The 27714-nt window shown below is 33.2% G+C and overlaps 1 protein-coding gene across 1 annotated transcript; it reads left to right on the forward strand.

Moving 5' to 3' along the window:
* Positions 1 to 1914: 1914 nt before the first annotated feature.
* Positions 1915 to 26987, forward strand: SOCS7_1 (suppressor of cytokine signaling). Its single transcript, XM_035731195.2, has 6 exons — positions 1915 to 1966; positions 4817 to 5378; positions 16965 to 17523; positions 20134 to 21367; positions 23519 to 23687; positions 26214 to 26987. Exons 2-6 carry the CDS (start codon positions 4997 to 4999, stop codon positions 26744 to 26746), a joined length of 2877 nt encoding a protein of 958 aa, XP_035588288.1. The 5' UTR covers positions 1915 to 1966; positions 4817 to 4996; the 3' UTR covers positions 26747 to 26987.
* The last annotated feature ends 727 nt before the right edge of the window (positions 26988 to 27714 follow it).

Below are 27714 nucleotides of genomic sequence, written 5' to 3' on the forward strand. Positions count from 1 at the left end.
TTTGGGTTCGTCAGTCCGTCGTTCCAACCGAATATTGGTTGTTCAGTCGCTACAGTACTTGATGACTGCTTGGTTTCGAATTCCAAATACATTACGTTCAGAAGCGCTCATTGAGTCCTACCTACCTTAATTTGCACTGTTTTGGAAATTCTTAGCTAAGACAATAATTCGAATACTTCTAATTATCATAGATATTTTTCGGACAATTTCATCCTCCACCACCTTCGACAGAATCTTATTCCCTCTGCCAGGTCAGTCTTTTGAGATCTGCTCTGACATCTCGAAAATCAGCTATGAGCAAGCCTTAGGATTGGTCACGGAAAGTAGGTTACGGAGAGGAGGGATGGTAGGATGACTCTGTTGCTATGATCCAAATAGTTTAGTACTAGTTAGTCAGTGAATTTCAATACATAACTGGCGAAGATACAATCACGATACATGTCCATCAGGTCCTCATGGAGTACATCAAGTAACATCTAATAATCTGAATCATCCTACCAAGTCTCTAATGTAAAAACCACTTTAAAACCACAGCCTAGTTAGAAGTAATTTTAAATGTTGAAATCACCAATCAATAGCATCTGAGAAAATCTTAATTTTTTAGGGTTCTTCATACCTCTTGAAAAAATGAACTGTTTAGAGCAGCCAAGACTATGGGTGATGTATAAAATACTCTACAAGGCAAAAGACAAGGATTCCACCCACGCTGAAAAACAAAACATCCTGAGGACTTATTATGGAAGACGAAATTTCTAGATCTCTGACGGATTCAAATATATAGAGTATGACTCTATCACCAACAATTTCAGCTCTATCATCATAAAACAGCCAGAGGTTGTTGTAGGCATGTTCCCTATCACTGATATCACTGGTATTTTCACAGGAGGCCGTTATACTTTAGTCTCTTCCGTTTGTAAAGTGTGATCCGTAATCGAAATCATCAATGATAAGATGAAACGCTTACTACCATATATACTCCTCTCGACCTTGCTTATTCACTAATCACAATTTTATGTTTATCATAAAACAATTTTCGTTTTGTTGACTCATTTTTCCAATCATCTAGTTACTGTTCGGTATGTTGTTCATGTCTCTGTTTTCCCTGTTCAATAGAATGTAATAACTGTTTATTTTGCACACTGTTTTTTAGAAGCAGTTAAGGTTTATCAGGCCAAGCAGTTCACTTGTTGTGACTTTGGCTAAGCTAAGACTCTGTGTTTGACACTCAGGGGGATAGTTTAGAATTGTATCTGTAGGAAATAACATCCCACACCGTTGTCTTTTACTACATAATTAATATATTGGAGAGAGGAAACCATATTTCACCCAAATTCATAATAGCTAAGTTGTTATTAGAACAAGAAGGCCATTTATTCTCACTGACGACCCGAGCTCAGCAAATTAAAATATTTTTATCACAAAACCACTTTATACCTCTACACTACACGGAGAGAGCTTAACCATTGCCGATTGTCAAACGTTAACTGTAGTGTCTATGTCATACACTGAAAACTAACACTTTTTAAACGGCCAAGATTTCTATTCACTGTCTTTAGTCGATCCCAACTACCAAAAATAACTTTCGCAACACATAAGATGCATTACTCCTGCTAGATAGCACTGGAGTAGCATACAGTCAAACAATTTAGAATGAGAACCAATCATATGAGCTATTCATTTTCGAAAATCAGGTAAGATCATAAACATTGTAGTTGGCAACAAACTTAGTGAAAATAATGAATGTTCTGACATCAGATTTATGTTAAAAAGACTGACAAGTAAAATAGAAGAGTGAATAAGTCCTCGAAAACTATGTTTGCCATCGTCATATAGACCTTTTAGCTCGATAGCAGGTCAACAGCATTAGAAAAGCTGAGTTCAATTTTCACTAAACTAGTTTAAACGTTGCTAAATTAACAACCTTGTGAACTGGTGTGACTTTGCACGTTTTCAAATATTGCACTAGGTAGCGTTGGCTTGTTTTTCATATTGATAAACAATTGTGTCAATTGTTTTTATAATTTTAAATGCCCATATTTAACTGCGAAACTTTGGCTCATGAGTGATAATTAGTTTAATGACGTTGGAAACATTAAAATGAACGGGAAAGCAGTGGTCATAATCAGGTGTTTATACGTTAGTTACTTTTAATTAATGATTTTGAAATGTATTCAACCTTCACATTGTCTAATTCAAAGCCAATGATAAGATATACTCTTTCCATGTTTTTGTTTATGTATGGATATTTTCATTGTTGATTATAATCAAGTATACTTAATTTTGCTGCCGTGATACGTCATACTACTATCTTTTTAAGTACTGAGTAATGGTAAAAACAAAAGATAATTTAGAAAACTGCTGTAACAACAGTCGAGATGCTTCACCAAGTCCTTATCTATATTAAAATTAACTGACTAGTTAGCTATATTATAAAATAAAAGCTGCGTCATTAACATTCAAGCCTTAAGTTATTCAAATAGAAGATAGCTAGTTTTGTTGCATATCTTTTCTAAGGCATGATGAAAAAATTCTCAGGTTTCTAATAGACTTTCCTAGTAGTTTAGAAATTCAATCTAAAAATTGACACCAGTCTAACGAGTACCGTACCCACTAGTCTCAATCAGGATATGAGTTTGCGTCACTATCCAAAATTTTCTTATCACTACTCCCAAAATCTCTATGACCTTATAGCAAATAAGCTTTTGAAAGCGACTTAACACTTGTTTTTGCACTCTTGATATCTGGTTTCGAATATTTAATAACCATTTCAGTCCGCAATCAGATTGATGGTGGGTTCGTAGACCTACGTTAATGTTTTCAGTACATAGTTGCATAGAGTTAGATTTTTCTACCAGGTATTCACTGAAGAGAGTAATGCCAGTTACTTCGCTCTAGTGTTCCAGACGTTGATTAATGGTTGGTAAGTACGGTTCCCCACCTTGAGTTCCTACGATCACGCTTTTTAACTTTGTTAAAATGGTTTCACATATGATTGATCCTAGAGGCAGAAAAAAATTGAGACGTGTTAGCACTCAGTTCATTTAAGGTGCGAAACAACAACTTAAGATCACTTTACTTCCTGAAGAAAGGTGAAGAAATAGGGTTAGGCAGTTTAATCATACTTTCATCAAAGAAATTAAAATGTCTAAATCTTGCTAGGACAAAATCTCTCAGTATTTTTTCCTTTATTTAACTGGCCTTTGGGTTATTCATTTTACTCATTGTTGACTAAAAGATATCTGTGGGGTTGATTATATGACAATGGAGCTTTTACGTTAACGAACTAGTCTAAACCTGTGTCGACCGATATGTATTGATATATCAGTCTTTTAGGCTAGTGTCATGCCTTATAGCGTATAAACTACGCCACATATTTAAACGAGGGAAAAAATTCGATTTCGATGCTCTTCAAGCCTTAAACGCAACACAAGTTAACCACTGTTGATAAATTGAAGCGGGACTTGAGGTATAAAACATCACCGAACCGAGAGGAAAACAGTGTAACGATAGGAATCCTCATTGTATGCAAATAGTTGTCACTTCTTAACGGAGGAACAGTGATTCGTTTAATAACAGCTAAGGGCTTTTACTAAACTCTTACTTTGATTTATAGATTCTTTTTAGCTCTCTTGCGCTATCTTTACCTTAAAATGAGTTGAAATTCATCATTAACATGTATGTATTGTATGATATTCCCCCAGTTATTACTTCTTGCTCAATATTCACTTGAAAAAAGTCTGTTCTGTACGATTTGCCTTATTTTATGCTACTATTTGAAAAATACCGTCCTGAAAATCATACTTCATCTAACTTTCTGAAAATTGATCCTCTTACATATATTCACTTATCAGCTTAGGACAAGTAGACGATATTTTCTTATTTAAAGGCGCTGACAAATCCCATCTTATAATCTCTTAGAGTAGTAATTCAGCCATGTTTGAGATGAGTTTTCATCCCTCTCAATGCATATTTTTGCACCATAAATGACCTTCACCATTTCTTAGTTTGATCGTAGGGTGTACAGTAGTTGAGTGCGTCAACCATATGTGGTGTGCAGTAGTCCGCTATGTATTACTTAACGGCTACGAAATACGGTTCATGGAAGCTAAAGACGTGTTGGCTTCTGTTTCATAACATTGGATTCTCTGAAGTATTGTTTGAGTATCATGAAACGACTGGGTGGTTAGGCATAAGATACTAGGGGAAGATGTAAAATCGGTCGATGAAGTAGTAAATCTTCATTAACTGAGGTGGACGGGACGCGTACTTTTTATGATTAACTGCCTACTTCAGCAGTTGATGCTCACTGGAGTGGGAGAAGGTTGGAAGAAAGCTAATGGTGTTGCGAAACCAAGACACTGAGTCGGTTCTATGTGAAGTTCTACGATGTGTAACTTACAAAACCATTCTTACTCATCGATTAACATGTTTAAACAGTATTTGAGATGTTATCCTTATCCATTAGAATAGTAAAGATGATTCCGATTCAGTCAGATGAAAAACTCCAGAAATACAAAATTAGGTAGATTAAAGAAGAAAAAGTTCTAATGTTTTAGCAGTGATTAACTATTAAACCTAAAATTGATAAAATAACAAATATTTATATCGGACTTTTTTTAATACCTTATAGTTTTAAAATGTTATTTCTGTTTTTTATATATAAACTGATAATATTCACCCGTGGTTATTAAACTAGGAGTTTCGGTCAGTAATAGACCTGAATAATTTTCAAAAAAGTATGCAATAGGGACATTTTCATCTTTGTTTTAAATAGTTAAATGATTTTTGTGTTTTTCGTTTTTATTTATATTTCTAGTAGGATTTACTTTTTATCCTGATCAATGTGAAGGTGTAAGTTAAGCTACAAAGCTTCCTTCATCATCATCTTCTTAATCAGAATATTAATGTTTCTAAAGAAGTTTTCATTTCTATCACTTAATCTTTCAAAGGGAAATCTCCGTTGAAAATTAATTTGTTCTAAACAACTGGTCTATTCATGACCTCAATTATTCAACCGTCAACACAATCCTCGTCTTTTTTATCGTTATCATTTGAACCACATGTCCGAAGTAAAGTTTTACCATTATTGTCACCACAACAAATACACAGATCAAAGAATACTCGGCATGTTATCAATTGCAACCATTTATGCCACAAATCTTCAGCGGATGGGAACTTTTTGAATAATATGACACATCCACATGTAGTTAAACATCATTTGTCTTGTAAACCAGAGGCTACTCCGACTAATATTCCAAAGACATTACTTTTATCTCCACCACTACCAATACGTCGTAGACCCTGTGATTCACTAACATCACATCGTTGTTCAAGAGGTTCAACTAGTCGATCATTATCTTCGGATCATTGTGAACGCAGTAAGTTATGTGAAACATAACAAATATTTATTAACAGGGGCAAAACGTAATTTTTATTTATAAATACTATTTAATATTTTAATTTGTAGTGAGATAATGGTTATTTAACTTTTAACCAATAAAAACTACTAATTCAGTCAGTCAGCTACAACGTAGGACCAGGCACATATATGCATCGGTCCAGGTTGCCATACCGCATTAGCACAGCAAGATGAACACCGGATTCATAGAGTGGTTAGGTCAAAGGTGGTAATACATAGGAGAAAGATTGCATATAAGGATACAGTACAGGAAGAAAGAATTAGTTAGTAGAAAGAAAGATATGAAGCGATTTTAATCTCTTAGTTTAAGGGAAGACAGAGAATGTATACGCCTACGCCATTGTGATCGATTCTGAGCCATGTCACCAAGAGTCTCCAACCATCGGTTACGATAGTCACGCGAACCCCAACCAAGCAATCTGCATCTACCAACATGGCTCAGACTAAAAGTTAGTGACTTCAAGCACTGATGCCACGTTTTGGTTTGGCCGCCCCTAATTCTCTTCCAACCATCTCTAACACCGGTTAGCATTGCACGTCGTGGTAATCGGTGTTCAGGCATACGTAACACGTGGCCCAACCATCTCAGTCGATGAAGATTAACAACCTCATCAACTGATTTACCATCATTACCTAATACCCTGCATCCAACTTCACTACTATTCTTACCCCGTGATCCCAGCAGATGCCAGCAATATTTCTAAGGCATCTGTGGTCAAATACTAGTAGCTTACGGGTGTCTTCTACTCTTAAAGGCCGTGTTTTGCTGCCGTAAATTAAAACAGAACGGACTACCGCGCAGTATACTCGTCCTTTTATTGATAAACGGATATCTCGCCTTCGCCATAGGTGACGTAAGTTGGCAAAAGCCAAGCGAGCTTTTCGAATCCGTGCTGATTTCGTCACACACCAACCCATTAGGGCTGATCAGACTTCCAAGATAAGTGAAGTTGTCAACGCGTTCGACTACTTCACTCCCTATCATTAGTTCAGGTGTTGACGCAGGCCAGTCCTGAAGCAACAACTTGCACTTACTAATTATAGATTATATATGTATAGATAGTATTTCTAATATTTCCCCCTACCCAAAGATGGAGATAACATAAAATTTAACATTTAAAGCTACCCTGCTTCACGTTATCAGGAGGAGATGGAAATAAGAAATAAGAATAGTAATGGTATAAAAATGACGGTACCAAGAATAGTAAAAGATAGAGGTATAGTAGTATTTAGAATATGAAAATAAAAAATAATGACTGATCTGTCTGACTAACCGATTTTATGCCATATAAATTAATGTCATTTTAAGCTTCGCTTCAGTTACTTTAAACATTCTTGTTAGGTAGCTTGTACCTTCATGTATGGTTTGAACCTAACAGAGAAGAAACCGTTGCCGTCGCGAATAGAATTTAAGTAAAACAACATAGCACATTGTAGTAGGAACTGACTAGATGAAAGCAACAAGTACCTCACTTATTCTCAACGATTGACATCTATAACTTCAGTAACTGATTCCCAAATAGAAATTTCATTTGAATCAACTGTAATATGATTCGGAACTTTATATGAAGTGTAGAATGATTTTGTGATTTTTATAATTTAACAACAATAATCATATCTTAAAATTAAAAGATGACCTTGACCCGATCTATAATAATGTAGTATGTAACTCTCAACATAGACAAATTTAGTGAGTTTTACTTAAATCATTAATTATTTTTCTTATTCTGACATAACGGATTTTGTAACGACACTTAAATTCTTAATTGTTTTGAAATTGTTTCAATACAATAATTTGTGTAAACTGAAATTCACCGGATTATCATATTGTTACTTCGCTTCGATTGGGACTCATTCACTGAAATATATTTCATCTCAATATTAAGTTATGAAATTAACAAAACACCGTTAAACTACATCTATTAATTCTATCTTTAATGCTTGAAAGCGTTCAGAATAGCGGAAATTTTACGGACGCTACTAAGATGTAGAGGGAAGGGATTATTTATTTTTGTTTTTAGCAAAGCAACAATATTTAAAATACCGAACGGCATTACATCCTTTTTTGAAATTTTCTTAATTACAATCTACTTCGTACAGATTGCTGTCAATGTTTTTTCATCCTGATGAGTTTTCTTCCAATTCCTTCCTTAAGTAAAAGTGACAAATAAATGTGTACCTTGTGTGTTTTGTGTGCGTATGAAAGAGAAAATAAAGTGAAAGGAAATCACCCGATGTCAAAAAATTTGGCACAGTGCCAAAATTTTCCCTTTTGTTGTTTTCGCTTTATCGTTAGACTTCATGTCCTAAATTAAATGGACCAATCAACTGTGACATAAATACTCTTTATTCATTGGCTAGTCTTGACTACTAGAAATTTTGTTGTTTTCATCTATCAATAAAGTAGGGAAACTAACATGTCCTACAAAAAAATAGATAAATCAGCTGATGTAGTGTTTATTAAATTCGTTTTATTTTTTCTGCCTTCAAAAGGATTAATGGCATTTATTTGACTTTTTTAAGGATTGATTTTTCTACCTAGTATGATTAATCCATTGAATGAAGACGCTTAAAATAATCTGAAATATTTTGAATGGCTTAGGTGACAATGTTAACTTACGAGAAATGTATTAATCTCTGTGTCTCCGTAAATTCAAAGCATCATTGAACAAGAACATAAGTAAGTTAAAATGAAATCCCATAAAGTGACTTACCCTTCAAAGAAGTTTTTAGAAGTCACTCTACACTTTCTTGAAACACTTAAAACTATCGGTAATCAGCCGAAGACATAAATACTTAATCGGGATTAAAAATTAATATTAGGTAATGTGCTTGAAATGTTGACTGCTGTGTTATTAACTCCTGGTAGATTTCAGCTGAATTGCTTGTGGAACTTAAAAAACTATATAGCTGTTTGGTTTAGTGTTAGATTTATTTCTAATGATCCTGACTAAATTCCATTTGTAATGGTCTTTATAGAGCACTTGTCACTGGAGTCAATGATAAGCAACTTGTAATCCGACATTGATTTACATCAACCCGATTTTCCACACTCGATACTAATCCAGTGAGTGGAAATTAACAAAATTAAATGCATTTTAGTTAAAATAATACTAGCAAGCTCAGTAACCAATCCAACATCGGACGTAGAATTCCTAAAAAACAAATAAATAATAGGAATGAAAAGTGAAAAATACTATTAAATGTGAATATTCAGGGGAAAATGTAAAATGAAGGTATTTGAGCCACTGACAAAGATTGTAAATCATGTCACCTAAGGTCTCCAACCGTAGATTAGAGTCAATTCATAAACCTCCATTAAGAAGTCCATACTTCCCAACACTGCTCACAACGATGGTCAGTGACTCAGAGCTGATGTCATCCGTTGATCTGTCCTATTTTAGTATTTTTTTTATCCTACTTACACATATGCTATATAGTATCGTATTTCTAGGAAAATGGTGATTGGGATTGCCGAAAATACTCCCCCTTCAATTTAATCACCATAGGACCATTAATTCATCTATCGGTTTACTTTTTCGACCTAATACCTTCAATAATCTCGCGCGTAAAGTCATGGGCATCTTGAGTAAGTAAACCTATGTAGGTTAGGAACATTTATCGGCTGAAGCACTTGAATGATGTAATATTCACACTATGACAGCGCGCATATATCCGTGTAAATTTTAAACGCTATATATTTCCCTATTAATATAGTCCTGTTACATCCTTTTTGTTTATCTAAGTTATTTTTATACATTTTTTATTTCTTAAGAGATTTGATAACATGAATTGGTGCACTGTTGTGCATCATTCTTTTTCACTGACATGCGTTTGAACCTTGGAAACTTAGTATATTTCAAGTTATACACTTTCCATCATCTGAGAGGAAACACGAATTACAGTAGACAGCTTGAAATCAATTAGAAGATTTGGACTTGGCAGATGACCTGGCCTTTCCATCCTATACACATCGACAAATGCAGATGAAGACAACCAGTGTAGCATCAGCCTCTGCATCAGTAGGCCTCAACATACACAAGGGAAAAGCAAGATCCTCAAATGCAACGCGGAGAACATCAACCAAACCAATCACACTTGATAGAGAAGCTCTGGAAGAGGCTTGAAAGTTCCAAGTACCTGGGTAGCATCGTCGATGAACATGTAGGATCTGATGCAGACCTAAAGGCAAGGGTCGGCACAGCGAGGGCCTCATTCCTACAATTGAAGAATATATGAAACTCAAAACAACTGTCAACCAATAGCAAAGTGGGAATCTTCAATACGAACGTCAAGGCAGTTCTACTCTACGGAGCTGAAACTTTCAGAACTACAACAACCACCATCAAGAAGGTACAAGTATTTATAAATAGCTGTCTACGCAGGATACTCAACATCCATTGGCCGGATACCATCAATAACAGCCTTTTGTGGGAGAGAACAAACTAATTTCGATCTGAAGAGGAAATTAGGAAGAGATGTTGGAAGTGGATAGGATATACATTGAGGAAATCACCAAACTGCATCACGAGGCGAACGCTAACTTGAAGTCGTGAAGGGAAACGAAAAAGAGAAAGACTAAGGAACACATTGCATCGAGAATCGGAAGGAGACATCAAAATGATAAGTAGCAGCTGGAAACAAACGGAAAGGATTGTCCAGGACAGAATTGGATGGAGAACGCTTGTTCTCGATCCTTACTTCTCGACGAAGGGTAACAGGCGTAAGGAAAAAAAGTAAGTAGACCAAGATAGCCTTGGAATCGGAACCAGAAGTAGATGGTTTAACCCGCTACATGTACTTAATTTTATTGCTAAGTTTATCTTTTCGTCTCTGTTTTGTTGTTGCCTTTTGATTTTACCTCTAAAAAGCCTATACTTTCATCAAAACAATAAAAATTACCCTGATAATAAATCCCATTTAATAATAATTTTAAGAAGCTAGGTTAATGGGCATTTTTTCTCCTGTTTTTCTTTCTTCTAATTTGATCGAAATGTGACAGTTTAAACCAAACTAAATAACTAGCTCAAACTTGGCATGGAGCCAAATCTCACATACCTAAGAGATACATGATTTCTTCCCTTAACTGACTGCCTATTACTTTTTGTATAGTTGTTATTGTTGTTTATGTGTTTATCATATGTTATCTATCTAGCTTCTGTTCGCTGTTTGCTCATAGTCCAGATATTAATAAATTGTATGTAGTGTTTAAAAACAGACATAAATCAAACGTGTATGTATACATTGTGAGATTAATGCTTATATGGGAGAAATATATATACATACATATATGTGTACGTATGTAAGTGTCATACACTTGTCTGGGATTCATTCAGATTGAATACAGAAAGTCACTGTAGCATGAATTATTACATAGGCCATAATTATCATCTTTGGTTAAATATCTTAAATAGTTGTATTGTCATTCTTTAGTTACCACTATAAGAGATAGTTTCTATTTAATAATGTGAACATAATAATGACAGTAATTGATTGAGTTATTTTCGAAAATATTACGACATACTCAGTAACTTTATCAAAGTTATGATGATCTCTTTCTTCTTCTGCATTTTTATTTTCTGTATAGAAATTTTTTAAACAACTTTTTGGTGTAAACGGGATAGATACAAATGTCCTCTAGATTCTGCCATACATTCAAAATACTGTAATAAATAATTATAATCTGATGGGTACAATATCACTAGTTCAAGAGTTGTGATTAGCGTAAATGTTAATGTTCAATTGATGTACATGTATGTTACTTCGATTATGATGAATATTAGTTAATGGGCAATCGAGACTTATTTTCGCATTCGTCCATTTATAACTTACCCGAAATAGATTAAAAATGTGGATTATTCATTCAGTTATCGGAAAATTCGATGAGACTATAATTTATGGTATCGTTCCAATCACTTGAAGCGTTAAAGAGCGCCATCAGAACTTATGAAAGGGTGACGTACTGCCATTATGCAGTGCGCAACTCTCATTTCCATAAGGATCAGAAGTTTTATATTAAATTTGTATGTTGGAGAAATGGCCGTAGAGCACCTAGCGGATCCTCACAGTCGATTAGACGAAGGAGTTAATTTGAATAGTGTTATTATATTATTCATGAAGGACTGCAATGAGCACCCAATGTCCGGCCTTCATCTATTGTAAGTTTATTGAAGGTTACTGGACTGTTGTTTGTGGGAATGTGCATCACAATTATGAGTGCAATTATCTGAGGTACCACAACAATTCTTCGGTGCACAGGTTAAATGACGCGGAATTTAAAACAGTGCTACCTTTTCTGATTTCGGTTTGTTAGCGGGACATAGACTGGATTAAAGCATGCTCAATGCACGATTGCTTTGGTTTACGCTGATTGGCTAAGTCTTATCAAATCAGTGTTAGTCAATACTTAGTGAACACTCTAGAAATCTTCTCATGTGGAAAACTACAAATATACTAATGTTTTCCCTATTACTGACTTGCTTGCTTCTTACGTCCATCTAACCTTGTTATTTGGAATATAATCTCTTTCCTGTTCAACCGTGTTCTGATTTGGGGACTTGTCGAGTGAATCGGTGTCCGAGAATACTAAGCAATAGGAATAGCTGGGTCATAACCGTAAGAAAGAGATTATAACACGGGTACAGCAGCATTCGATGTTGTGCGTCAACACCTGAACTAATGATAGGGAGTGAAGTAGTCGAACGCGTTGACAACTTCACTTATCTTGGAAGTCTGATCAGCCCTAATGGGTTGGTGTGTGACGAAATCAGCACGGATTCGAAAAGCTCGCTTGGCTTTTGCCAACTTACGTCACCTATGGCGAAGGCGAGATATCCGTTTATCAATAAAAGGACGAGTATACTGCGCGGTAGTCCGTTCTGTTTTAATTTACGGCAGCAAAACACGGCCTTTAAGAGTAGAAGACACCCGTAAGCTACTAGTATTTGACCACAGATGCCTTAGAAATATTGCTGGCATCTGCTGGGATCACGGGGTAAGAATAGTAGTGAAGTTGGATGCAGGGTATTAGGTAATGATGGTAAATCAGTTGATGAGGTTGTTAATCTTCATCGACTGAGATGGTTGGGCCACGTGTTACGTATGCCTGAACACCGATTACCACGACGTGCAATGCTAACCGGTGTTAGAGATGGTTGGAAGAGAATTAGGGGCGGCCAAACCAAAACGTGGCATCAGTGCTTGAAGTCACTAACTTTTAGTCTGAGCCATGTTGGTAGATGCAGATTGCTTGGTTGGGGTTCGCGTGACTATCGTAACCGATGGTTGGAGACTCTTGGTGACATGGCTCAGAATCGATCACAATGGCGTAGGCGTATACATTCTCTGTCTTCTCTTAAACTAAGAGATTAAAATCGCTTCATATCTTTCTTTCTACTAACTAATTCTTTCTTCCTGTACTGTATCCTTATATGCAATCTTTCTCCTATGTATTACCACCTTTGACCTAACCACTCTATGAATCCGGTGTTCATCTTGCTGTGCTAATGCGGTATGGCAACCTGGACCGATGCATATATGTGCCTGGTCCTACGTTGTGGCTGACTGACTCCGTTTACCAATTTTATGGGAAGCGCCTGAACCCTCAAAATGTTTTTAACATGCGCCAAAATGTGTTCTCGCAGGCCAACCTTTCTGGTAAGCAGTGTGCCTATTTATATTGTAAACATTAGGTGATTACGCTAAATTGAAAACTCACATCATATCACTTGGTGGGTTTTTTGAGTACGAAATTGACGAAGAAAATTGTCTTCAGTACCTTTTCTCAATTGCTGATCAAATGAATTCGACAACTAGTTTTCTTGATGTTGTTTTTTTGACGGGACCTACAAAACCAATAACGAAAATTTATTTTTGTATCAAATAGGTGCATTGGATATGAATTTAATGTCAGTATCTGTTTAAGTAGCCTTTATAAGTTGCAAAACATCTGCCTTGCTGTCACGTTTACTTTCATTCTTCAAGCGTTCAACTAACAATCGGGAGTTGGTTAGTTTTGTCACAGATGACTCACCTGCAATAGCCGATAAGATGTCTCACTCATGAAATGGTTAACTTGACAGACCGGATTTACTCCTGTTCGAAAAGTATGGTCGATAATCGAACTCACCAATGATAACATGAAATGCTAACTACCATATTAACTCCCCTTGACCTTGCCTTGCTTATTCACCAACTACAACACTTATAAAGAGAATGGGTGAAAGTGGCATATAAAATTCTTAAGACGGATAGAGAGCGTTTATTTATTCGGTTTGTTAACTCATTTTTCCAGTCCTCTAGTTACTGTTCGGTATGTTGTTCATGTCTCGATTTTCCCTGTTCAATAGAATGTATTAACTGTTTATTTTGTATACTAATTGTGTTGATTTGCGTTTTAGAAACATATAAAGTTTATCAGGCCAAATAGTTTACTTGTTGTGACTTTGGCTAAGCTAAGACTCTGTGTTTGACAGACTGGTAAATTGTTTAGAATTGCATCTGTAAGAAATTGCTTCCTACACTGTTTTCACTTAACATTTAGCTGACGACGTGAGTTTTCGAGAAAAAAATATCACCTCTAAAATGTAAGAATTCTCTCTGAAAGCATCTAAATTATTAATTCAGTTTGTCATAATTGTTAACTTTCCTCAACTAAAAGTCGAAATCTAATTTATGTAATTAGAATTCCTCGCCTTCTCGTGGCGGGGGTGTTGTTTACGGAAATGAGAGGACGAAAAGCGAATGTCTGGCGCTTTAACCGGATCCCAAACCAATGGTGCACATGGGCTCCAGTATCCTGAGGGAACAAATGGAGTATGAACCAATCGTTGGTCACAGGCTACCATGGGAATGCATCTCCTCACGATGCTCCACTGCCTTGTGGATCAGACCTTTAGGTCAAAGGCTCGGGGTGTGGCCCCCTAAGAAAACTACCTGCTTCGGTTTGGACACCCGGGCAGTATCACAGCCCACACACAAATATGGTGTGGCGCATATATATTTGGTGCCCTCTTGTACCGATGTTTATGTGTTGAAATAAATAAATAATATTAATGATAGTTTAAGTTATCCGACTTTTGATATTCAGTTCCGAATTTTGATTAGTCTTTATTGGCCTATGTACATCTCGTGTGGATACATTCGATATAGGTCATTAGTAATTTAGAATAGATGGACTGTAGGAAGTTGTAGAATCCAAGACGCGCTTCTCGGCCTATTTAAGATTCATCATTCCGACTTATCAATACACCAGTGCTGATCACTTACCCGTTAAACAGGTTAGGGATTATGCAAACTCCGTAATCTGACGGTTAGTGTATTTTTGTTTGGATCAAAAGTAATGGATTCGAATCTCAGTGTGAACTTCAGCACGAATGCATGTACATTCACCTAACGGGTCCCAGATGAGAAGAAATGTACATCCTGGATTCCGCTGTTAGTTTTAATCCATCTATTCTAAGTAACTTGACTGTTTACGACTTTTTAAGATCATAATAATAATTAAATATACGTTGACTAACTAAATTTTGACAGTCTTCTTCGTTGGTCAAATATTCTGACCACTAACTGTAAATTGTAATTTTTACCATCACTCACATTGTAATCACCATACCGATTATTGTGCCATCATCAGTTATCTTGAAATGTTAACATTCACTTGGGGAATTAGAAATATTTAACATTTTTCCTAATTCAATGCAGTGAAGATTTTCCACATCACTTTTTTCGTCATTCCTTTAGACAGCTTTTAAAAACTTTGCATTTTTTGTCTATAGTTAACTAATTCCTTTTTTATGGTTTGCATCATATGATTTGGCTCAAATTCACTGTTTTATAATGTCTGGTTTTATCTTTTCTGGACTGTATGATAAACGAATTGTCTAGATAAAATGAAATTCGTTTGTTTCAATTCGTTATTTCACTGGCAAGTGATTAAATTAATTGGAAAGTAATTTTTTCTACTAAACTGATTGGTAGGTTTCGTTTCGCTGAAAACGATTATTTTCAAGGTTGTTTTCCCTATGAACCACGAAAATAGAAAGACGGTTTACAGAGTTATGGAGCAAACTAATGAATGAAGATGGTCAAAAATGCATGTTAATAGTATCTAAATGATCTCTTACTGTATTCGTGAATCATTTAGAGTTGAAATATTTCAGTACAAATGTACGTACTATGAAATTTAAGAGGTTTATTTGCTCTATAGTTTACTTCATGGACTGACTGTAGTTAGACCCCCAGTGGGATAGTGGTTGCGGATTGCTGAGAAGTCTTTTAATAGAACTAAATAGCTTCCTGATCTTTAATAGTTGTCTAATTTAGACTTGGAACTACAAAACTCAACAATTTCTATAAATAATCCCTCATGCTAATTTATTTATTCATTACTGAAAGGAATGTGGCTATTTCTAAATTCTCTTTGGTATTTTTCTACTCGATAATGCCTCGTAAATTTTTGCGCGAAATTGCAAGCTCATTGTAAGAAAGCTTATGTGTTATATGAGCTAAATGAAACTTGACAATATTTGGTTCTTAAAATGACTCGAATTGACAAAAATATCTTGTATGAAATCAAACAGTAAATATGACTTGATGTTTTTAAAAATCACAAGAAATACCCTCTGTTGATAAAGACTGTATGATAGAGTATTTGATTTTATTCAATGCATTGGTAAGGGTGTAGGCTTAACTTTTCAATAACTATCAGTTTGAGATTGTAGTATGTTTTCTCGAAGGCTCTCTTTTGTCTATCTCAAAACTATGCTATGTGATTTTCCCCTAAATGGTGAAGTATTATATACTCTTTTCTTCGAGACAGAATTCAAGAGTTTTGGTGTTATTTGAGTTTTAAACCGATTTAAGAACTTTGTCGGATAACTGTTTGATATCAGTTTCTTGGTCAGAAGTTTGTTTCTTCTTCGAGAGCATCAGAATTGATACATTAATTCACTCTCCTGTTTAACAATTTCCTAGTCTCATTTCTTGTGTTACACGTTTGAAATAAAGTTCATTTTAACAACTTCGTATCGAGTTTTATACTACTGACCATTGTCATAGAAACGGTAATCTGGTTTAGTACTAAACGAGAATTAGGATAGACTTGTTGATACCTACTATAACTTATCTGGATAGCCATGGCGACCGACAAATATGAATGAATTATGAGTTTGACTATTGGGGATTGGGGGATACAGTTGGCTATATGTCTTTTACTTCTTTCTCTGTCTAGTTGTGTGTTACCCAAGTGTTACAACCATGCGTCGTAGCTTATTCAGACCACAGACCTTACACTATCCTTCTATGTTTCACACTGATCAGCTTGATGTCTTTTAGATTTCATGGGTTTATTAGGAGAATTATTCAGGACCGCACCGAAAGATATCATCATTTTCTAAAATAACCAATATAAATTAAACGAATTATGTACGCGTAGTACTGAGAAATTGATTGACTGTCATGTTCATTAGTTCATTAACTTTTGTTTCGTATTGCATTCGTTTACATTTTGATCATATAATCTGAAATTATTTTTTCCCGAAAACAGATCATTCAACTTTAGATGATGAATACTTCCAAACAAAAACTTCTTTTCAGTCATTAAATTCAACTACAAATAAATTAATCAAATCGCAATCACCTCCAATGAAATTGAAAAAGTCTTCACATTTTATATCATTAACTAAAAGCAATGAATTTAATTCAAATGATTTATTATGTACTAAAAATGATGCAAATCATCACCAGGTTGCTAATCAATTAAATAAAGAAGAATTTTCACGTCTTCCTGTTGGTTTTCGATGGAATTACATTTTTGTAAAATTATCTAATTGGTTTCAACGTGTACATACAATAAATTATTCAAGAACATCATCAGATCGTGTATCATCTTCCATACCGATACATAATAATAAATCTGCCTCTATTTCAAATTCTTATCGTTATCAAATAAGAAAATTTGAACCGATTAGATCACGAAGTCAATCAGATGAAAAATCTGGCAAAATTAAATCTAACCTACATAATAATGATCATTTTTGTAGTGATTCTAAAACAAAAATACAATTATCAAGCGAAATTAATAATTCTAATCGAAATATTTTATCGTAAGTTGATTTATTTTCCTTTTGCATAGTAGTTTATCACAACTAAGTGTAAACGTGTTTATATTCAATTATTGTTATTGATACAATTCAAATACATTTATTTAATTTGATAATCATTGACTGTTTAACTAAGCCATATAGGTAGAATCAGAATACCTGAGCTGATGTCCTCATGACTATTATAACAAGTGGTTAAAGAAATTAAATAGGATGATTTAGAATCGGTTGTAATGACACAAATACATTCTTTTCCTGAAAATATTTATATCTTTTACTTCGTAAATTTGTTCTTCCTTCTTGAATTATATTGTTTCTGTCCACTTTTCCCTATTGTTATTATTATTCTTACTACTACTTCTAATACTGTCACGACTTTTACCACTCCGACTATTGTCTTGATAATTTCACCTTACCGTACTGATGTGGTATGGCAAATTAAACAGATGGATAGATGTGATTTTTAGGTTGATAATTGTAGAGATCTAATTGTTATAACTTGTGACCGCCGATTAGGGAACAGTGACTTATCGATCGGATCGATGACGCGTAAACCCGTATGAGCAGCCTAGAGTTCTGATTGGCCCTGCTTTCCGTCTAGCCCAGCCAGATAAGTCCAGAACACAAGTTTCAGCCTCTGCAATATGAATCATTATATTCCAAACATACTGAGTTTATACACCAATCAAACAGACCACAACGTACCAATAAAATATGAAACAACATTTGTACAAGAATTATCCAGATGTGGCTGTGAATGATGGAAGTGATAATTAATATACTGGGTATAACTCAAGAATGGTAAAACGTATAATAATAGTTTATGGGTCAAAATAAAGCTTATAATAAGAGGAATATGAATATGCATAGTTTAGTTACTTAATAGTTATACAATAGAAATATACGTCTAGTATTGGTTCATCAATAGATCCCAAAAGTTACCATCCATTATTCTTGTCGGGACATAACACTAATCGGTTGAAAAAGCATGTAAATTAAGATATTTTTCTTAAAAAACTGAAATTTAATTAAGGACCCATTACAGATAGTCCAAAACCAGAAAAATATTTTGGCATTGTTTAAAACTTTTTAGCATCACATAACCACAAGATTGAACTGATATCCATATTGAAAAGTGATTGACTCTCACAATTTTTATTACCACTACCTTTATTATTATTATTATTATTATTATTATTATTATTTAAGTGGATGATTTTCTGCCACATACCTCTAACAGTTTATTATGAATACTGTATCCACTTACTTTATGGTTTATCTACAAATTATGACAGTTATAGGAGAATTGATTTTTACGTTAAAATACATTTAAAAACGTGTCATTATTTAATTTCCTTTATTATGGAACGATTTCGATAAAGAGTTGTTTTGTTGTACTTAGATTAATTGTAAAATTCAGTGTTATTTGTCTACATTTTCGTATAATTAAATATTTAGTGAGGTCAGACAGTTAGCTACAACGTAAGACCAGGCATATATATACATCGATCCAAGTTGCCACACTTCATTAGCACTACAAGACGATCACCAAATTCATAGAAGTAGTTACTCCAGTAGTGGTAATGTATAAAATAAAGATTGCATATGAGGAAATAATGCAGAGAGAAAGAAGTGGTTCGTAGAAAGATAAAGTAATTCTAATCTCACGGTTTAAGGAAAGACAAAGAGTGTATACACCTACGCCATTGTGATCGATTCTCATCCATGTCACCCAGAGTTTCCAACCATTGTTTAAGATAGTCGCGCGGATCCCAACCTAGTAGTCTGCAACTACCAACATTGCTCAGACCAGAAGTTAGTAACTTCAAGGACTGATGCCACGTTTTAGTTTGGCCGCCCCTTTCTGTCAACCGTCTTCAACACTAGTCAGCATTGCACGTCGTGGTAATCGGTGTTCAGGCATGCGTAACATGTAGCCCAACCATCTCAGTTGGTGACGATTTACGACCATTATTCCCTAATACCCTGTGCTTAATCTCACTATTATTTAACCGGTGATCCCAGCAGATGCGAGCTATATTTCTAAGACATCTGTGATCAAATAATAGCAACTTACGTGTGGTGAGTTAAAAAGCTAGTATTTATCATTCATTCATGATGACAGTTGAACGGAATCCTAAATGATTCAAGTGTTAATGAAATAAGTTTAATATACATGTTTTTCATATCACAATAGAAGTAGGCTATTAAATAAATTAGTGGTTTAATGGTTGGTTGTGGTAATTAACTACCAATCATTGAATTTTTGGTCAACTAGATAATATTACAAAACCCTCTTACAAAATTTATCGTTTAAATAATTAATCACCAAGATCATAATCAATACAAGTTAATGTACTCAGCTTAAAGTCACAATGTTTATATAGAGACTAGTGATCTTGTTTCACAGTTCAAATAGTAATAAGTAGATTGAAGTTTGAATCTGTTATATACTGGGTATATATATAATTACAACTTAATATTTATTACTAACTGTTTCTTCTTTTTTTTGAAAGTACTTCTAAAATTCGACTAAAATGTAACTGCTGAAATTGTTCAAACTAACACTTAATAAATATAGTTCGTCTCTTATATTTTTATTTTATTATTCAGATCAAATATTGAATGTATAAACAATTTGAAAAAGGGAAGTTTACCATTCTTTTCATCATCATTAATATCTAATGAGAAATCAGTTGAAAATTTAATAGGTTTTTGTCATACTGATCAATCTCCTATAGTTTCCAATAATAATTCTTGCAGTAATAATAATAATAATAATAATAATAATAATAATAGTAATTCATGTTCGTGTTCAATTACGTCTCTCACTGATTTAACATACAGTAAATTTCACGAAATCTCTCCAAAATATAGTGATATAAATTGTTTTTGTACTCAAAGTTGTCCAATAAATTCACATCAATTAAATGAACTACATCTTGATAATGAGATATCATTTACATCATGTGTATCTGATTGTTGTTTTTGTCAAAGATACCTCAATTACTGTGATCATAATCGGTTAGTTTCATTTTCTTCTAATAATCAATATGAACAAGATGATCGAATTGTACAATCATCACATTATCATGATCTAAAACAACAGTATTACCACCATTATTATTCTTGTCAACATCATCACCATTATCACCATCATCATCACCGTCGACTACAACATCATCATCATCATCATTTAAGTCATGATTTCAATCAACGTCATATAAAGTTCACGAATAATCAACACACAACAAATACATGTTGTACAAATTATCCAAAACAAAACAAAGCTGTAAGAAATTTTCATTTGAATTTAGAAAACCAATATACTACTATTGGTCAACTAGATCAAATGAGATCTGATTGTAGGAAAATATCTCCATCGGATAATAAAAAAATTGATTGTTCATCACCTGTTATCACTTTACAGTGTTTAAATTTTACAGAAAAACAATCAAATAGATTGGACGATAATATTGGCAATGTAACAAGTGTAGGTAATAATAATAATAATGATAATAGTAATAATAATAATAATAATAATACAATAGATAATGAGCATTCAATGAATACAAGAAATATCTCATCATGTTTCATAGATTATCATCAACATCATAATCAAACGCTTGTACAAAATCCTGAGCATGACGTTGTTGAGCATATGAATGAAGGTGACAAAATTGTTAAATGTGCAAACTCAGAAATTATATGTTCAAATTTAGTTAATGGTAAATCTTTTGATGAAAAAGTACATTCGACGAATATTTCAAAACCTGATATTACTACTACCACTGCTAATACATTTCTTCATCAAAAGTTTGTAACAGATTTGATACTTTTAAAACGCGTAAGTTATTTACAAATAATAATTGAATATATTCACTATTCAAGATTTAACTATTTTCTATATGTTGGGTTAGAGTTGAAATACAAGGACGAGCTTGAGAGAATCGGGGAATGAGTTTGGCAGGCTGTTAATACATTCAGCCAATCAGAATACAACGAATGGATGAGGGTTTTATAATGCCATGATTGGGATTCAGACTTGTTATTGAGACCTAAGAGGATAATTATCTTGGGTTAAGATTATGATATGTAGTTCAGGTATTAGAGCTAGAATTAGGATCTACACCTCATAATTGACGGTTTAGGTCTTAAAAATTGTTATTGGTTTTGCCAAACCCTGAACTGTACATCCTAATTTTTTTCAATATGTTATAATATTTTTTGAGTGAATCTTTTCACGATGGAGTTAACCGGGAGAAATTCCCTCGTTAAGTTATTTACTTCACCATCTGTAAACGACATTTCCAATTTATATATGATGCGCCGTGACGTTCAAACTATTTGTGAATCCACTACCTCCCCGCTCTTATTGTTCAGCTTTGTTATATCCTATGACCCGTCAAGTATCATGTGACAAAATCGCCAATCAAAATATGGATTTCTATTACCTTGTCCCTGTGCTACATCAGTGGTGTGTCAAACAGCACTATCAGTCTTAAGTTAACTCATTAGTCTTCTGTATAGCAACTCACCTAACCAATCCCGTTCATTCCAGAACACAAATATCAGCCTCCAGTGTGTGAATTGTATATCTCAGACATATGTGCTCTATATACAAGCCGACCAGACTGCATCACACCATAAAATTAAAAAAATTATTATATAAGATCAAGTCAAAAGTGGCTGTATGGGATACTGTAACTAATAAACCGGTAATAAATTAAGAAGGGTAAGTCGTATAACAGTAGCCAATAAGCCAACTGAATGCTTATGACAAGAAGAATATTAATATACATATAATCTGGTCACCTAGTAATTATTCATTGAGAATCTATGTAATAATAATTCACAAATAACTCCTAGCGGTTACCATTCATTTATTCTTCATTCGGATATAACAAACTCAGTTAATGTTGGTTGTTTTTTCAAGATTATACTAAAGAAAAGATCTCAATAATGGTATTCCCAAGTTTTTTTTGTTAATCACTGTAATGTAAATTTCAGTTATGATCATATTAGAAATGATGCTAATTAACTGGGAGATCATAATAATGATAATTTTATTTTGCATAATATACCGCTTTATTTATCAGTTTAGATATTATTTGACGATCCAGATTAAATCGTTCTGTAAAAATAAAATATTTAGTACTATGTGATTGTGGATTATAATCTTCAATGGATTATCAATTAAATTCAATTGGTTTTCGCATTTAAATTACTTTTAAGTATTAATCAATGCTAATAATCACTTGTATTATATTCGATTTAAGAACTTACACTAATGTACATATACACTGGGTTTTTTTCTTTTTCATTTAAAGATATGTAGGATTATTTCAAATTAATAAGCTTAGTAAAATGTTTCCTCTCTTTAACCATTTTTCCATACTTATTGAATAAACGAGAAAATTCTTTATGAATTTTGGTTCAAGTACTTTATATTGATTAATTCAAAAGGTTTTTAGGGGCATCTACAAAGAGTTAGTAAAATTAAAATAATTTAAGGAGCTATCCGACTATTATCACTTTGTACTATAAGAACTTTTGTGATTTGTCAAGTTTCATATATCTTATTTAAATCTCCAACTCTCAGGCTGAATTTGGTTTGTAGTTTGTGTCTTCTCATTGATATCGATGAATTTGCTTTATTCTAGATGAGTTTATCTCAATGGAATTTTTAATTGTAATATGAATGCTACGTAAAAATGTAATCGAGTCAACAAAGCAAAGAATGCTCGAGTTTCATTTTGTTATATTTCAAGACGTTTACACAGATTTTCTGTTATTCATATTTTAAGTACATGAACCAAATAAATTATCCGCTTCTCTAGACATCCATATTGTACTATTTACTTCTTATCAATAAGAAACAAGTTGAATTTTTCAATTTTCAATTGGATTTCTAAGTTTTTATTCAAACGTTTTACAAATCTTATTATACTACTGATAAGTAGTGCGATAAACAATATTAAATGTTTTTCTATTGAAGATTGGTTGGTACTGGGGTCCATTGACAGTGGAAGAAGCTGAATTGCTATTAAAAAACTGCACAGATGGAACTTTCCTTGTACGTGACAGCAGTCATGATTCATATATTTTAAGTGTCAGTTTTCGCTCTGGTGGTCAAATTTATCATACAAGGATTGAACATCTGGCTGGTAAGTTATCTTAACAGTAGAAATCGGTACAATAAAAATAGTTGTTAAATACCTTACATATTATATCTTATCTTATAACACTTTCAACTATACTTGGGTTTTTATGCATTTAAATCTATTAAGCTCTTTAATTAACTTATTTAATAAACGATGTCATCCGGTCGGTAACAATTTGTCTATATCTTTACGTTATTGCTATCATGTATGAATGATCACACATTACAGCCCACACGTATATAGGCCTTGCTGGCTTAGATGTTAGTTAACTAAATAATTCGGTAACTCCTTCGCTTTCTAATATATATGTGCATCTTGAAACCCATTCTTTTATAAATTCGCCTGCATGCTCATTTTATCTGTTTTCTCTTTGTGTATTTGATGGTCTTGTTATCTGTGCTATACTGTAGTAAACTGTAGTTGTCTCTTGATATTGTCTTTTGAATTTATACACCTCTGGTAGTTATTTAATAACGATTATAAGAACGATTGATATACTAAAATATAGGAATTATCTCGAAGATATTCTACTACAATCTAATCAAGAGAAGTTTATGTATATATTCTTCCTGTTACATCTTATATGATGTTAAAACTGCTCGTAGGAATCGTGAAATCCTGGAATCAAAATACATGATATTGTTACTAATAATGCAATGCATTTTAACAAGCGCCAATTTGTGAGCTATTGAAGATATTTACACATACCAAGGTATGGACAGATGAGAAGTACCTTTTGTGATATTTATATAGGAATTATTTACAAAAAACATTTGGTTGACTAATTAACAGCCAGTAGCTCGATCAATTCATCTGTGGGGCCCGTCATTTAGATCGGACGATGTTTGTTGACGGGCTCTCCACTTTAGTGGCCTGAGTTCTGACTTTAATTCGATCATATGAATGATTGTTATTGAAATATATATGTTGCCTATCCTCGTTTATAATCATCGGCTTTAATCGCGTTAGTCAATAACGGATTTAGATAAGTTAAATAACGAGAATGGACTTTTGAATACATATATTTTGTATATGAAGCGAATGGAATAAAACAAAGCAAAACGACGCGCAGTGGAGATGGCGGGTAAGCCAACTCCCCTTTAACCAAACGTTAATTAATAATTATAGTTACACAAAAGTAAGTTACAGATATGTGATGAGTAATGGGATAAGAAGTGTACACACACCTACGCGCTCATATAAAAACAGTTAAGATTGATAAGCGAATAATTAACAAGGTCAAAACTTGACTCAAGTAGAATGAACAGAATAGGCTGTCCGAAAGCTAGAATAAGGTATATGGGCTTAACATAATAACCGACACTATACATCAACTAACAAATTGAAACGAGAAATGTACTCAACAAGTATATGCACTGTTACAAATAACTAAGTGTTTAATGAAAACACAAGAAATGAATACAAACGGTTAAGGATGTTAATTAAATATAATTACAACAGTAAATGGGTCAAATATCACATTTTCGTAGAAATACTTAGTAAAACCGTACATTAACGGGGAAGATTCATCGTCAAGCGCCTAAAAATGATTGAGGACGATATAAGTTACTAAATATTAGTAAGTAGTATAAAATGAGCAACCATAAACAGGTAAACTCTAATTACAGTTTTACTTTTCGAGTGTTGTCAACAACTAAAAACAGGAATTTGAACCAAAAGAACAGTAAATTGTATTTGATATTGGTTCTGTCTATATTGCTAATGGAGAGCCTTACACTTCAGAAAATTTGTGTTCAACACACAAATAACAAGTCTTATATGTTGTCTTCAAAGGCATGGCTCATTACAAATTTAAAAGAATGTCATTAAATGTTATGGTTTGAAGTATTAACGCTACAATTACCATGACAAAACAAGCCTTTTGCGGTAAGGTTTGATGTATACAAGCAACCAATTAGTCAGTCTTTTTCTGTAGTGGTTAGTATTGATCGAATTTTAATTCACTAAATTAAGTATCTTATACTGCCTTACTGAAGAACTGTATTTCGAGTCTCTGAGGTTTCATTACAATATCAGATAACTTTTGAAAATTCGGATAATAAAGTATAAACCTAGATGTTCAATATTCTGGTAAGGTTTATTTACCAATCAACACTGATATAAATGTTAACCATGAAGTTGTTTATTTTACTGAGATTCTAATTTCACATGTTACATCACAGAATGCTTTTAATTAGACGATCATTGAGATCCAGGAATCAATGGAAAGCTGTTTCATCTTAATATGGGATTTCTCAGCAGTGCACATCCACAACCCTGCCATAACGGGCGGACCCAGAACATTCAGTCTCATTGTGTGCTCTTAATATGTAGACTACCATACCGTTATCATTTCACGTTACTGCACGTTCAATACTTCCTAGTTTCCAATAGTTTACTAGCTAAGATTAATCTATGATGTAAACTGAAAATTTAATAATCTTTAGAAACTTCCTATCTAAAATATTTTTAAAATATTCATTTTATTACAATAGTTATCCTATGTTATTTGTTCATTTATAATTACAGGTAAATTTAGCCTGGCTCTGTTAAATGATTTAAATGACAATGTTTCATCAAGTGTAGCTGAATGTATTGAACGTGTAATGGTTGATTCTTTTCAAGATCGTATGCATTTTTTACCAACTCTTGATGACTCTTCACCATCTATTAATATTAATACCAGTGTACAGTTTATTAATAATGATCAACATCAATCTGACCAACATCGGCAACTTCAACAATTTAATAATAATAATAATAATAATAATAATAATAATAATAATACATCACAACCATTCGAATCCACACGCCGTTCTACCTCTACTACACATATTAAAGCTTCTTTAATTCATCCATTGTCACGTTTTTTAATTGTTCCATCATTAGTACATTTATGTCGTTTTGAATTGCTATTACATGTTCGACATGATCATATTGATTTATTACCATTACCACCGCATATATTACGTTATTTAAAAGAAAGTCAATATTATGCAGAATTTATTCCAGCTTATTTAGAATTATTAACCAATATGAATAGTAATAATGATAAAGTTTAATCACTATTCTAATAATAATAATAATAATATAGTCAATTTACATGGATTTCTTTGTTTTATTGTAAGAAAATTTACAGTTAGCATTTCTATTATTACATTCCAATATATAACTAAGAATTTATTATTATTCATTCAGTATGTATACAGTGATGAAACGATCAAAGATTATCATGACAATGGATAGTCTACACAAATTACTATTATTCTATAGTTTTATGTTGAGTAAAAACAGAAGAAAAAAGAACATTCTGTTTTGATGTCGTTCGTTTAGTTTCATTTATTTGTTTGTTCCACATCTATTTTTTATTGATTACAGTTATGTGTGTGTGTTTTTTTAATGCAACTGTTGATGTTGTGTTACTATCATGTTGATTATTGAGAATTTACCATTGTGGATATCACAAACCATACTACTATTCAATCATGAACAGTAGTTTTTTTTACTATAACTAGTTTGTTTAGTGAATATTTAAACATATGAATACAGAATTTGTTTGATTATGGTTCCTTTTTCTTTTTTTTCACTTTTAAAGAACAATCAAGAAAAACTATGTATGAATTCTACCTCACACTATGCTTGTAAATATATGTGTCCTTTTCTTCAAATAATTACAATATATATATTTACGGAATTTTTATTCATAAATTTTAAAGTGAGCGTTTACTTCATAAATATCCATATAAACATAAACTTGACTTAAAAAACAATACGACATTCAAACGGATTCGAATATTGAACATCAGTTCTTATTTTTATGTTCTCTCTTTATTGATTATTTGTTATTGTAGTTGTGTTTTGTTCTCTTTTTTTTGGTTTTATATTATCGACAGTGATAATAAGATGGACTTTTACAACATAAACTTCATTATTTTACTAAATTCTCCATTGGTTATTATTATTTATGTATATAAGTGTGCTAATCGTATTGTTTAGCTTATAGTCCTACTAGTTTCTTTTGTCTTTGTTG

This window comes from Schistosoma haematobium, chromosome 1 (genome assembly GCF_000699445.3).
Source record: "Schistosoma haematobium chromosome 1, whole genome shotgun sequence".
Taxonomy (NCBI): domain Eukaryota; kingdom Metazoa; phylum Platyhelminthes; class Trematoda; order Strigeidida; family Schistosomatidae; genus Schistosoma; species Schistosoma haematobium.

Bases quoted from the DNA above. Each gene is read 5' to 3' on its own strand.
- SOCS7_1 (XM_035731195.2), top strand. From the start codon at position 4,997: ATGACCTCAATTATTCAACCGTCAACACAATCCTCGTCTTTTTTATCG. The intron at 5,379-16,964 runs GTAAGTTATGTG...TCCCGAAAACAG, and splicing joins TTCGGATCATTGTGAACGCA to ATCATTCAACTTTAGATGAT. The intron at 21,368-23,518 runs GTAAGTTATTTA...TTTCTATTGAAG, and splicing joins ATTTGATACTTTTAAAACGC to ATTGGTTGGTACTGGGGTCC.